General features: G+C 40.5%; 1 protein-coding gene across 1 annotated transcript in view; it reads right to left on the reverse strand.

The window, feature by feature from the left end:
- Nucleotides 1-14,758, reverse strand: part of phlpp2 (PH domain and leucine rich repeat protein phosphatase 2) — a 52,249-nt gene that overhangs the window by 24,502 nt on the left and 12,989 nt on the right. The window contains exons 4-5 of the mRNA XM_017700690.2: nucleotides 2,840-3,030; nucleotides 1,621-1,746 (exon numbers count right to left, since the gene is read on the reverse strand). Coding sequence (XP_017556179.1) covers nucleotides 1,621-1,746; nucleotides 2,840-3,030 — 317 coding nt within the window. The remainder of the gene's footprint in view (nucleotides 1-1,620; nucleotides 1,747-2,839; nucleotides 3,031-14,758) is intronic.

Here is a 14,758-nt window from a genome sequence, read left to right on the forward strand (position 1 = left end):
GCATTTGTTGCTCTAAAATGTGTTCAGTGTTAATGGTGCCCTCACAGACGCCACTAATACCCTTTATGCTATTTAACAATCTGGATGGTCCTTTTCTTTTTTGGCCCAGAGAACATGACATCCATTATTTCCATAAACATGAAAGTTTGACTTGTCAGACCATAATACTCTTTTCCAGGGTGCGTCAGTCCATTTCAGATGAGCTTGAGCCCAGAGAAGTCGGCAGCGTTTCTGGACAGTGTTGAAATATGATATCCACTGTGCATAGTACCATCCTAACTGTGGATGCAGCAACGGACAGTGTTTACTGACAGGGTTTGCCAAAGTATACCTGAGCCCATGTAGTGATATCCTTCACAGAAACATGCTGGTTTTTAATGCAGTGCTGTCTGAGAGGTTGAAGATCACAGGCATTAATTTGTGATTTTCAACCCCTTACTTCATGCATGGAGATTTCTCCAGATTCCCTTGATCCTCTGATGATATTATGCACTCTAGGGAATGAAGTACATAAATTCATTGCAGCCTCTGGCTGAGAAATGCTATTTTTGAACTGCAGGTTTTGCTGGAAAGCCTCGACTGGTCTTGCTCATAAAGGAACAGACCTTTCCTGGATGCGTTTTCTATTATTTCCAAGCATAACTGGAAAATGAATAACTTAATAGGTTTTCTGAACATTTCACAGTGTTCCTAATCTCTTACTGAACCTGTCACAACTTTTATGGAAAGTTTTACAGGCATTTCAGAATAAGCATATATTTACAAAAAACAAAACAAAAAAAAACAGTGAAGTTAATGAAACATCTTGACAAAGACAAAATCTTGTCTTTGTTCTTTTTTTTCCAAATACAATTTAAAGCAGATTCATAAATCACTGTTTTCTCTTTTTATTAGCAAGTTGCCTGCTGTCCTAACTTTTGTGGAACTGAATTTTTACATTGCTAAATAATTGTTTACTCTTTGTTTGATGGCCCCTCATTTTACAGAGCATGTAGATTCTATACAAAGGGAGGCTGAAATGTGAACAGAACAGAAAAAATAAAATCACATACACATAGTTAGATAAATATAACACACATATAGATGTAGATGTAGATGTAGGAAAAAACAGAGACAGTTGTAAAAATGATACAAAGATGATAAAAATGCTGCAAATACGCAAACATAAAAACATCACAAATGATTTTATCAAATGAAATAATGTATTAAAGAAATACAAACTGTTAATTTGGTTGACTAGTGGACTAACTGGTATGCATATTGATTTGTGTGAAGTTTTACAGAAATCGCAGCTACCTTTAAGAAAGTTTCACGTGTAAAGCCAGCGTTACCAAAAACTAGACAAAAAAACAACAGGGAAAAGACTATGTGTACTTCCATCTTACGTAAACACAGGCAGCTGTTTCAGCAAAGCTGTGCTCTGCAGGTGGTTGGTAAAGGGTGCACCTCCATGGTGAACTGAGTACAACACACGCACACTCACTTCATGACAGTAGAATTAGGACTAAATACAATAGTTGAATGGGACTAAGGAAGAGTTAGTAATTTACCCAGCAAGCTTTGGACTCTCTACTGAAAGCTTAATGTGGTGCTTGGTTAGATAAAACCCCATTGACTCACTTTGGAAGCCTGCCGATGCCAGTGCTGGTATTCAGCCAGCGTATCGAAGTTTACGTAGTAAGTCTGGGCCTGGGGACCGGCAGAACTGAACATTAGACAGTGCTGCCTCCTCTTCACCTCTTCTACCTGGAGACAGAGAATTATGAGAAAAAAAGTTCTCAGAAATATTATATATATATATATATATATATATATATATATATATATATATATATATATATATATATGACACACACACACACACACACACACAATGATATTTAAGTTGTATTGACTCCACACACCCCGTCTCGCCTATTGTTCTGTTTTTAAACATTCAGTTATGAAAATGTTCAGATATGTACTTTTCACTTGGGAAAAACTTATTTACGGTTCATAATTGGACCTTAACAACCACTGCTGTACCTTTGAGGGAACATTTACAGCATTTGTACCTTGATAAACGAAAAATGCACCTGCACAGATGTTCACGTGGGAGAGAGAAAGTGAAAGGGTCCTACATCATGAGTAAAGATCCAAAAGCAATTTGTAAGGCGTTATAAAAATGAGGTGATGGAATGGTGTATTTCTTACCTCAGATGTAATTAGGGTCCCCTTTGTGCCCTGAAAATGATTTTAATCTACTTAAGCAGACTCACAGTAGTGTGTCTCTTACTATAGAAACAAGTGGGTGAGCATCTCAGGTTATCTTAATTATCCACCCACTAAAAACCATCAACAGTTCTGGTTCTTTTCCTTAGTAAACAGCAAGGCACAGCACTCTCAGCAGCAAGACATTAATTGTTGCCCATGGTGTTTGACTGCTAATGCTTCTATGTTAATCAATGAAGCATTTTGTACCAGCCATATGCATCTACAGTCACATGCAATTCGATTCTATTTTTACAGCTTTCAAGCACAAGTACACTAGAAGTTCCTCAGGGAAAAGTCGATATATTTCTGCTTGTAGCCCAAGGAGAGACACATAGGATAGGCTAGTGTTACACTCCTCACCCTCCCCACCCCCTACCACCACTGTCACACACTACTAAAAATTTCTAAGGAAAAAATTGCATAAGTAATGTAAATGTAGCCATGTGAGTCCCTCTGTGCCCTAGCATTTCTTCTCCAGCTCCCCTTTCTTGTCATCCACAGCTGTGTTTGTACGCTCTGCTGTCTCCTCAGGGAGACAGCAGGGCGACAGGGTTGAACACAGGCATCCAAGACCATCCCCACTTACCTTCCCTCCGACTAGGGGTAGGATGTGCATCTTGCCCGTCAGGCTGTCTTTGACGGACGCCACAATCAGGCACGTGCCACAAAGGATGACCTGCCGCTCCGCCCATTTGTGAAGTTGCGTCTTGCCCTTTCGCACACTGAACACACCCTTCAATAGAGTCCGCTCTTGCTGGTCTGCATTCACCGGACGCTCTGCAGACACAAACACACACGAGGGTACGCTCAAAAATAAAGGTACGAAACTGTCACTGGGGTGGGACCCTCAAGAATGCATCTCGGCACATTTAGTCAGGAAACATACCTGAACCATAATCCACTGAAATGATACTTTCTAAGCTGTGCTGACTCCACACATCCCGTCTCGTCTCCAGGCTTTAATTTTACTGTTCTGTTTAAAACATTCGGTTATGAAAAGGTACAAATACGAACTTTTCCCTTGGACAAACATATTTATGGTACACAGTTAGACCTTAAAACCACGGCTGTACCTTTCAGGGAACATTTATGCTGTTTGTACCTTGATGAACCAAAAATGTACCTGCACTGTATCTTCATTTCTAACAGTGTAGGCAGACAAACATAAATACAAAAATTTGCACTGGCCACTCAGACCACCAAGCCAATCCATTTGTGGCCAAAATTAAGCATCTGTGGCTAGAATTATTGACACATGTTGATCATATACACCAGAGGTCCAGTCAAGCAAAGGTCCGGAACCTCATAATGTCTAACTTACATTATGATTCAGTGCCATATACTGTTTACTGATGTAATAGTTATACCAACATTTTATATAGTCAACAACTAAATGTTGAATCAAATAAAGTACAATTCAGTCACAGTTCAACATTTGTTGTCAGTCTTCTTTTTTAGAGCCACATATATAATCATAAATAATAAATAAATAATAAATAATCTGGCTCACTTTCTTAGTGTCACGTGTGATTTTTTCAGTGCATCCGATTGGCCCATGAGTCTCCTGCCACTAAAGCCGTACTGTAAAGGCTAAAAAACTTTCGCAGACTAAAATAGGACCACCCCATCAAAATGAAATAATTCTCCACAGTTCATAGGTTATAGGGCCAGATCTGCACAGGACAGTGGCTGGGTCTGGACTTGGACCGCAGTCTGCCTATTAGTGATATAGCTCTGATATATACATTGTATTTTCAATTAACAAACATGCATCGTTACCAAAAAGTCAGGTTTTTGCTTTTCGTCTTCCACTCTTTTTTTAGTTATACCTGTCAAACCACAGAATTACCTCAAAGGATCCTCATATTTCATAATATGCACAGCCACTATTTTTTTAAACTTTTAAAAAAAATTATTATTATTTTTTACATACTCTGAATTCTAGAAAGACATTGTCGCTTAATCACTACTGTGGTAGCATTAAATGTTGTAGTAGGCACATTGTAACTAAAACTGGATGCAATTAGTCCCAGGTCTTAGCAAGTATAACCTTGTAGCCTGGAAACACTAAAATGCTATGAAGCCAATGATTCGTCACCATCTGTATTTTGGTTTTAGTTCATCACCTTTTAATATTCAGGCCTTATCTAACACGAACAAAAAGATTTCCTTTAGCTAATTTGTAATAAGAGATTTGTTTTCAAATGTAATATCTATAGCTAATACATTTTTCTTTGTGCTACAGATTTTTTAACTGGTTAGTACCAGTGCACTAGCTTAACACTGCATAAGATGAAAAAGATCCATAATACAATAATATCAGCAGAAGCCCTGTTTTCTACCTTATTTCCTGTGATTAAATGGGCCATCGAAGGGAAAACTGTATTTGCATTGGCACAGTTAAATAAGGAAAGTTCAGTACACAGAACTGACATACAGTGAACACTTATCACCTCCTTCAATACAAATCCTGCATGTGCAAGAAAGACAGCAGTAAAACATCCTAAACTGTTATATATATATATATATATATATATATATATATATATATGAATTTAATATTTACACCCCCCAAATTTACGTACAATGTCAACACAGCACAGAAAATGGCAAGCTATATGCAGAAATGTAACCTTACTCTTTCCAAAGAACCAAACTGTCAATGGGCATCGTTGATGTTCATCCTTAAACAAGGCTCAAGTTGGTTTCCTATTCACCAGCTTCTTAATCGAATGCTTCATTCCACATTAAATACTACAGCTTTTACAGGCACCATAATGTACAGCACCAGGATGTAACTATAGCACCATTTAAGGAGGACCGGCTGGTGAATAGGAAGCCAAGTTCAGCTCCCACATCTTTAACAGGATCCAGGGCAGCTTAAGTTGAAAGTTGTTGGTTTCTCAGCACATTTCACTCCAGACAGTTCCTCAAACCTTGGGCAATATCAAGGAGCCGAAGAACGAAGGTGAAGAGACTGAAGAGAGGGGTGGTACCAACTTTATTAGCATCACAATCCCAACAGCAACCTGTAAGTAGCTACCACTGCTGTGTAATGTTATCAATTTGTTGATGGTCTTAAATGAACAACTTTATAACTAACTTAACTTTAATTTACTCAACAATGTGATCAAAAGCAACTATCTATTATAGCTAACGTTAGGTGATAGCTATGCTAGTTACTAGGAGCCTGCTATCTAAATAGCTTATTTACATTGAGGTTTATGTTCCTGCCTGTGTCTATTTCAGCATGTTGCCTCTTTCTGAGCCACCTGCATGCCTCACTATAAACCAGCAAATCAGAGCAGAGCTCATCTAATTATTACTGAGCTCACCAAAAAAAGGGTAAAACAGCTTGTTTCATTCTAAGGCCAAAATCATATGGTTGTAAATGGGTGTGTAAAACCACATTTGGGCATTTTTCACCACCATAATGTCACATACCTTGTATGCAGACATCAGAGAAAGAAATTAAATATTGAATAAGTGCATTCTATAACACCTTTAACCGAATATCTGTTCATTTACACTTTAAGGTAAATTTTATGTTCTGTAAATAATGTGCCTTATAATGCTGTTTCAATTAGTTGATATGAAAAAGGGTGATCTAATGAAAAATTCTGGGATTCTTTTTATGTGAAAAAAAAAAAAAAAAACATGGTGTACCTAACAAAAGAAGGAAACCTCGTGAACAAGCACCTTTGTTCAAGAACAAGCACCTTTCTTTTCTTCCATCGTTTCGTATTTTTTAAAACAAATGTCGCATGTGCACACATACAAACACACAATAGGTGTAGGTGATCTTCCCAAGAGCCTCCCAAAAAGCAGCTGTCACAATATGATGCTCGCACAGCCACATGTGCTAATTAGGGCCATATGCAGAGTGCATTACAGGCGCTCTCTGTAGGAGGTGCAGAGCGAAGGACAATGGAGCTGCCAGCAAATGATGTCACATAGACTTTCGCTCCCAGTGAGACTCATGCAATCTATAGGGTCACTGAGGTTACACAGAAACAGATACAGCCATATCATACCCCTTTTTCATACTGTCAGACACACACACTCACATAAACATGCACCACTGAGCTGTCATAGGCCTTAAAACAATGCGATGTTGCTGCACCTCAACTGTTTGTAATAAATTCCTTATTATTGTAACAACAGAGTCATTCTCTATGGAATGAACGAATGAAAGAATGAATGAGCTGTTAGGAGCCATCCGTCTTTAAAGACTGAGAGAACGTCACACGAAGCAAACGTGAATATCAAGAACTCCACCGAAACTCTTCCTCCCACAGCCGCACACCCACACAGCTCAGAGGACTTGGCCGCTGCTCTGCTCCCTGAGCTCATCCTCCCCAGTTGCAGTCAGCTTGATGAATGAGTTGGGCTTTTGCTACATTAAACTCGCCTTTTTCAATCTGATTATGCAGCCAGCGTCGGCCGTGGCCTCCATACGGCACCTTTGAAGGACACGTCAGACACCCACAGCTCCAAACTCTGCCAGTGCTCAAACACACTCAGGTTAATGGCTGGTCAAACAAAACGCAAAGGACACAGAACTTTTACTTCCCTCACAGCTTCCTTTTATGTGTGTCAGTCTGATGGATCAGAACCAGCGTCTCTACAAAGATTTGGCACAGTTGCCTGCCCTCTTGTTCCTACAAACCTAAAGGAGTGGTGGTGTTGCAGCTCTGTGCCCAGTTGAGTGTCTTTTGTTTGGAAAACTGATAAGGAACAAGTGGCTGTGACCGTGAGCTGTGGTTAGTGGTGAGATCAATAAGAGTGTCTGATTGCTGGGCTTTCCCACTCAAGAGTTCAAGAGCTCCAGCTTAGGAGACGAATATGAAGAATACAGCTTCGGGGAGGGTCACTCGGTCACCCTGAAGGGCTTAGGGTCTGACCCGTCAAACTCAGATCTCAGATCAAAATGAAATTGAGTGACAGATAACAACAAGAGAATCATGATACACTTTTCTTTCAAAACAACTGTATTCACTTTATCAAAAAGATGGATTTAGACCATATAGATGGATTTAGACCATATAGTAACCCCATGAGTTTATGATAACTTGACCACTTTCAATTTATTCAATTTTAGCACTACTGTTCTGCTTGTGATTTTGTCCGTTAACAACTATCTTGTAAACCTCAGAGTTAGGAAACCGGCGTTGGGAACCTCCTTAAGAGCAAAAACATGCTTACGCACATACATACACACATCCATCATCAATCGATAACGTAAGAATACTATTCTCAGTTTAAGCAGAAACAGCCATATTAGCACATGTATATGGTCACACGTGCCTTGAACTTCTGCCGCCATTTGATTCTGAGTCAGTGAATCTACAACAGTTCACGCAACACCTTCAAATTGCTGATACCATAAACCTCACTACACACACACACACACACACACACACACACACACACACACACACACACACACACATACACACACACACACACACACACACACACAACCTTCTAAGGACCTTGGTTAAGAGTACACATCAGTCCAACCTTGTTTGCCCATTTTAATTGTAATGTGTGGGAGAGGGGGCTGGAGACACTCCAAGATTACCCAAAAGGAGTCAAACTCCAGCACAACCAAATAAAAAACACCTAACACAGACCATCAAAAATGGACTGAATCAATATTATTATATTCACAGTCACAAAAGTACAGTGCAAAGACAGTTGTTATAATAAATAATTGGACAGTGATATGATTATGGTTGTTTCAGCTCTACTTCAGCACATTAGGTCTGAAATAAAACTGTGGCAAAATATCAGAATCCCTACTATTCTTCCCTGGTGATGAGCAATTAAGATGCTTAAGTATCCCATGGAACAATGTAAAATTGCTTGATAAGAAAAGTATAGAAATTTGTAGAAAATGAACAGATACACGTATGAGGCGGCACGGTGGCATGGTGGGTAGCACTGCTGCTTCACAGCAAGAAGGGCCTGGGTTTGATTCCCCGGCCGGGTGACCAGAGTCCTTTCTGTGTGGAGTTTGCTTGTTCTCCATGTGTCTGCTTGGGTTTCCTCCTACAGTCCAAAGACATGCAGTTAGACCAATTGAACATGGTAATTTGTCCCTAGGTGTGAGCGAATGTGTCTGTCTGCCCTGCGACCTGTCCAGGGTGTATCCTACCTTCCTCCTGACGACTGCTGGGATAGGCTCCAGCACGCCTCGCAACCCAGAAGGAGAAGCGGCTTAGAAGGTGTGTGTGTATGACACACGTATAATAAAACCTGCTAAAAGGCCCATGGCACAATCCTATCTGGCCTGCAAAAGTATTTTAATCTTTTAAATATTAGCTCATTTCACAAGGCACTGCACTACAGTCCCAAATGCGCTCCAACTCTCCTAACCCAACAACAATCTATGGGATAGCAGTTACACTTTAGAATTGTATAGAACTGCAGTTCCACACCAGTCATATCACCAAACACACTAACTGCAGTTCAGAAATTGAACCCAAGTATTAATGAACTTGCAGCAAAGAAAAAAGGTCAGGTGTCCAGTTCAAGCAAATAGCTAGGTTTAAAAGACTCATACCTTTACATTTATATGTCACCCATGCCATGGATGTAGACAATTAAGTTGGCTGGTGAAAACACTTTATTTTCTTTGCATTTTTATCACTTAAATGGGGTTTGAATGGCATATACCCTGGAATTAATGCTTATTTTGCACAAAAAGTGCATCCTGTTCCAGTTACTCACATACTGTCCTGCTGGAAGATGTTCATAGATTTTTGCCCCATCTGTCAAACTTAGATATGACAATGAGAGTAATGAGATGAACAGTACAGCATGTTTGAAAACACAGCAGCAAGCACTCAAAGGCAAAAGGCAGCCTGTTCTTAGAACTAATGTCAAGTTCAAAAAGGCAGCCACATCCAAACCTGCACCATTCTATCCAGAAGAACATCAACATGCGTTTCTAAATTGGACATCCCACATACAATGCACTGCCATGGCTCTGGTGAACTGAGACAGATAACAGACATTCATCAGTGCCCTTGACAACATGATAGATAAAGTCATTGCCCAAGCTGTAGCAGGCAGATATTCCAAGAGACAAAGGAAGACCATTTTTATTGATTCTTGCCTTTTGCAAAAGGAAACTATACAATATAGTGGTGATTCAACAACATATGCAAAATAGAAATAAAGAATGTCACAGTGATTAAATAACAATAATAATAATAATAATTGAAAGAATGGAAATGTCCATTTTAATACAGTTACAGTAAGGCTGGCTTGTTAACATCTGCCTTAAAATGTTAGAGATACACAATAACATCAGAAATACATTAACAACTGCAGACATATCAGTACCATATTAGTGCTGATTTCGTGTTACCATAGGACTGATAATCCCTAATTTAAATATGCAGAGAAGGGGCCAACATAGTCGGGCATCCATGGGAAAAAATGTTGGGGCAGGAATAGGATGTAACAATACAAATACTGTAAATATGTAGTCAGAGTACAAAAATTAAGTATCTGTATTCAGTCCTAGTTACATTTTCGGGTAAATACTTTTAGAATACTTACCTACTAAAAGTAAAAAACAATATTCAAAAGAAAGACTGATAAATCAATGTGATCGGTTATTAACCTCAGTGTTACTGAGCTCTGCTAAAGCCTGAGTAGACTGATAAATCAATTTGATTGGTTATTAATCTCAGCGTTACTGAGCTCTGCAAAAGCCTGAGTAGACTGATAAATCAATGTTTAATTACTGAGCTCTTTTAAAGGAATGATCAAACAAATAATCTCCTCAGGAGTGGATTTATTTGCAAGTGATAACTAAGCGTAGCACTGGTGCTGTACTGGACTTCTGCTGATGGAACACAGGGAGCAGCAGTGGACTGAAGCAGGCAGAGAGAGGAAAAAAAGACATTATTAATTTTGTTTAAATGATAAAGAATTTTCATGAGAAATAACAACCAGTAACAGCATGAAACAGTATGAACTAAATTAAAAAAAAAAGCTGTTTTCCCCATCTCTTCCCGCCATCACTATTTTTGCAAGCTATTGTGCCCTACCCTTGCCTCAGACTGCAGGTGCAGGCCCTCATCAGCAGAATCTGTGACTGGACATGCCTAACTGCCTTTGCTTCAGCCATATGGAGCGTCCTTCCTCTAGGGTCTGCCACACCACCAGGACAGCAAGACAACTGACAGATCTCTAGATCTCCTAACTGAATCCCCCACCACCACCAGCTCCCTGCTCCACTCCTTTGGGCTCTGGCTCAAAACTCCTAGCCTCTTGCTGACAACAAGTTCCTCTCAGTCAGAGAGAGGGGTCTGTTAAGACCTAGCACCCTTTATTGAATCATATCAAATTAAATGTATGAAACTTTGACCCATTTAGAATAAAACAAAGGTTGCATCAAAGACCAAAAATCTGTACTCTCCCAAATCCTGCAGAGCTTAGTTAGAGAGGAATACCCCATGTGTTGTCTATAAATGCACAGTCAAGTTGGTTTAAGCTATTTAAGATCACATAGATTAAGCACGCTTGCAGGGAGCGCCAGAGGGGGGCAGAAATGCAGGCTCTGGCCTCTGGACTGGCTAAAAGTAACATCACTAATGTTTTCAGCTGTGAGAAACCCCACTAATGGAACTTTCAGGAAAAGTACAGCATTCTTGTAGGAAACGAAGAAAGAAGAAAATGAAAGTTTAAGTGCATTAGGCTTGTTTTTTTCCTGGGTTGCTTGAGCCTATCCCAGTGGTAATTGGACAGAAGGTAGAAAACACACTGGACAGGTCACAGTCCATCATAGGGCTGATGCACAGACATATATCATTTTATCAGCTCCACTTACTATACAGGTGCACTTTGTAGTTCTAGAGTTACAGACTGTAGTTCATCTGTTTCTCTGATACTTTGTTAGCCCCCCTTTTACTCCAGCAGCAACTGTCTGATCCACTCAGACCAGCACAACACACACTAACACACCACCACCACGTCTGTGTTACTGCAGTTATCCACCACCCAAATAGTACCTGCTCTGTGAGGCTCCATGGGGGTCCTGACCACTGAAGAACAGGGAAAAATTCACATACACACCTAGGGGCAATTTAGCTTGTCCAGTTGGCCTGACTGCATGTCTTTGGACTGTGGGAGGAAACCCACACAGACAGGGGGAGAACATGCAAACTCCACACAGAAAGGACCGTGGTCACCTGGCTGGGAATCGAACCCAGGTGACAGTGCTACACACTGCACCACCGTGACGTATGAGCCTTCAAACTTCAGATCTCACTGACATCAGAATATGTTTCATCATAAGGAATAAGAGTCATTTACATCCAGTAAACATTTGGCCTCCTATCAGACGGCTTGAACCACATAAATGACCCTTGCGCGATGAGGACTGACCTAATTTGAATTGCTTCACATTAGTCACTGTCCTCAGGACAGCATGACGACGAGCAAAAGCTGAAGCTAATCCAAATCGCTGTAATCAAATTACAGTGATAGAAAAAACATCACCAAGGATTGAGGCAAAGCTCCACACGACAAACTGAAAGCAAGCCATAGAACGGCATCATGCAGATTTTTATTTTTATAAGCCAAAAGCTATACATGGAGAGAACAGGTCAGCAATACGACTTATGTGGATCACATACGGTGGAGATCAGAGCTTCACAATATATTGTTTGTTAATTGTTAACGTGATATTGGACTTTGCAGCGCTGATAATGCAGAAGGCTGGATTACGCAGTCTCTAACCAATTATAATTTTTTTCACATTCTGACAAATCTCAATCTCAGAAAATGAGAGTTTCCTTGAATGTGGAAGTTTTGGTGTATTTATGGGTACGTTCACCTTATAAACCTTGTTGCTCAAATCCGTTTTTTTTGCTCAGATCCGATCTCTCTGACTCAATGGTTCACACTCCTTTACATAAGTGACTCAAATCGGTCATTAATGTGATGAACCAGCATCCTGAAATGACCCTCAAGAGCTCATCCTACTCAGTAATGTCACATGACTGACCGATCTGGTCGGAGTCACATTAGGGCAAAAAATCGGGTTTGTGCCACTTCAACCTGGTAATGTGAATCTAACCCAACAAACATAAATCACTTTAACCATGCCACACTATGATTCACCAAGACATACGTAGCATATTCTAAGGTGTAATATGTAACACAATAATTGCAATGCTATTTTGTCCATATCATGCAGCCCTTGTCGAGATTCTGATACATAAACAGAACCTGTGTTGGGGTCCCTACCCCTCTGATAATAAATGGTCACCTGTAATCTGCTCCAGACAGGGGAGCCTCAGCTGTGATCTCCCCTCTCTTACATATCAGTCTGGTCCCAGAGTAACCTTCCTGACAGCACAGTCACAGACACACACACACACACACACACACACACACACACACACTTTATTTAGTTTTCATTTTCTCCTCTAAGTTAAGGCTCCTGGCAGATCAATATCTCATTAACTGGCCAAAGCCAGCCCAAAAAATGATTTATTTCCTACGGGCCGCTGCAGCAGCCAGAGGCTCCAGCCGAATTTCATTGTGAGGGGGGGGGGGGTGGAGTGGGTTTGGGTCAGAGCTCCAGAGGAACACCCAGCCAGGCCGAATGGAGCCGGGCCAGAACTCACATCTCTCTCCCCCCTAGGAGCTGCAGCTGGACTTGCTGACCCTCCAACCTGACTCCCCTCTCCCCCAGAGCAGTGACCTAGGATCTCAAAGCTTGTGTTTTTCTAAAGCACAGACTTTATTAAGTCAGCATTTATTAACGTTTACTCCTTTCCTTCTCCTTTCATCTAATACTTTGTCCAAAGTCGACTCTCTTAATAGAATAGAGCAAGGGTGGAGATTTACAGGATTTGCTTTCTGTACAAATGGTTCTCTCAGCCAGTGGGAAATAAATGTACAGTATTCATCCAAACATTTGTAGGCATCTGGAGTTTGTCCTGCACTTTTCTGCACACTCTCAAAAAAAAAGGTACTAAACTAAAGGTACTAAAGGGAACATAACTGAACCATAATCCCCTGAAATGATATGTTCTAAGCTGTACTCCACACATCCTGTCTAATCTCCAGGATTTTATTTTATTGTTCTATTTTAAAACATTTGGTTATGAAAAGATACAAATATGAACTTTTCACCTGGAAAAACTTTTAAGGTTTAAGGTTTACAATCAGACCTTAAAACCACTGTTGGAGCTTTGACAGAACATTTACACTGTTTGTACCTTGATGAACCAAAAATGTACCTGAACAGAACCAACAGCCTGTTACCAATGTCTGAATACTGCTGTGAAGATTTCAGTGTATTTATCCACAAGAGCACTAGTGAATTAAGGTACTCATTTTGGATCACTAATGCTGCTCAAACTCATCAGTGGTGCCCCATCACAGCTCTACTGCTCCACAGCCCAACACTGAGGAACCCTTCTAGCTAACATTTTGCATTTGGCATGTCGAACTTCAGAGTGTCCCATTCTATTTGCAATGCATTTCTAGGGAGATTAAAGAAGCTGTGTGTACACGATTGAATGTCTGTCAACACAGAGTCACGTTAAAGTAACAAAATCTACTAATCTGGATACTTTTAGACAAAGTGAATGTGTATGTACAACCCCAATTGCAAAAAGGTTGAGATGGTGTGCAAACTATAAATAAAAACAAAATGCAATGATGTGCAAATCATTTAAACCCTATATGCAATTGAAAATAGTACAAAGACCACATATCAAATGTTAAAATTTTATTGTTTTGTTTTTGAAAAATACACTGCTCAAAAAAATAAAGGGAACACTCAAATAACACATCCAAGATCTGAATGAGTGAAATATTCTCATTGAATACTTTGTTCTGTACAAAGTTGAATGTGCTGACAACAAAATCACACAAAAATCATCAACGGAAATCAAATTTATTAACCAATGGAGGCCTGGATTTGGAGTCACACACAAAATTAAAGTGGAAAAACACACGACAGGCTGATCCAACTTTGATGTAATGTCCTTAAAAAAAGTCAAAATGAGGCTCAGTATTGTGTGTGGCCTCCACGTGCCTGTATGACCTCCCTACAACGCCTGGGCATGCTCCTGATGAGGTGGCGGGTGGTCTCCTGAGGGGTTCTCTTCCCAGACCTGGACTAAAGCATCTGCCAGCTCCTGGACAGTCTGTGGTGCAACGTGGCGTTGGTGGATGGAGCGAGACATGATGTCCCAGATCAATCAGATTCAGGTCTAGGGAACGGGCAGGCCAGTCCATAGCTTCAATGTCTTCATCTTGCAGGAACTGCTGACACACTCCAGCCACATGAGGTCTAGCATTGCCCTGCATTAAGAGGAACCCAGGGCCAACCACACCAGCATATGGTCTCACAAGGGGTCTGAGGATCTCATCTCGGTACGTAATGGCAGTCAGGCTATCTCTGGCGGGCACATGGAGGGCTGTGCGGCCCTCCAAAGAAATGCCACCCCACACCATTACTGACCCA

This window comes from Pygocentrus nattereri, chromosome 15 (genome assembly GCF_015220715.1).
Source record: "Pygocentrus nattereri isolate fPygNat1 chromosome 15, fPygNat1.pri, whole genome shotgun sequence".
NCBI lineage: Eukaryota > Metazoa > Chordata > Actinopteri > Characiformes > Serrasalmidae > Pygocentrus > Pygocentrus nattereri.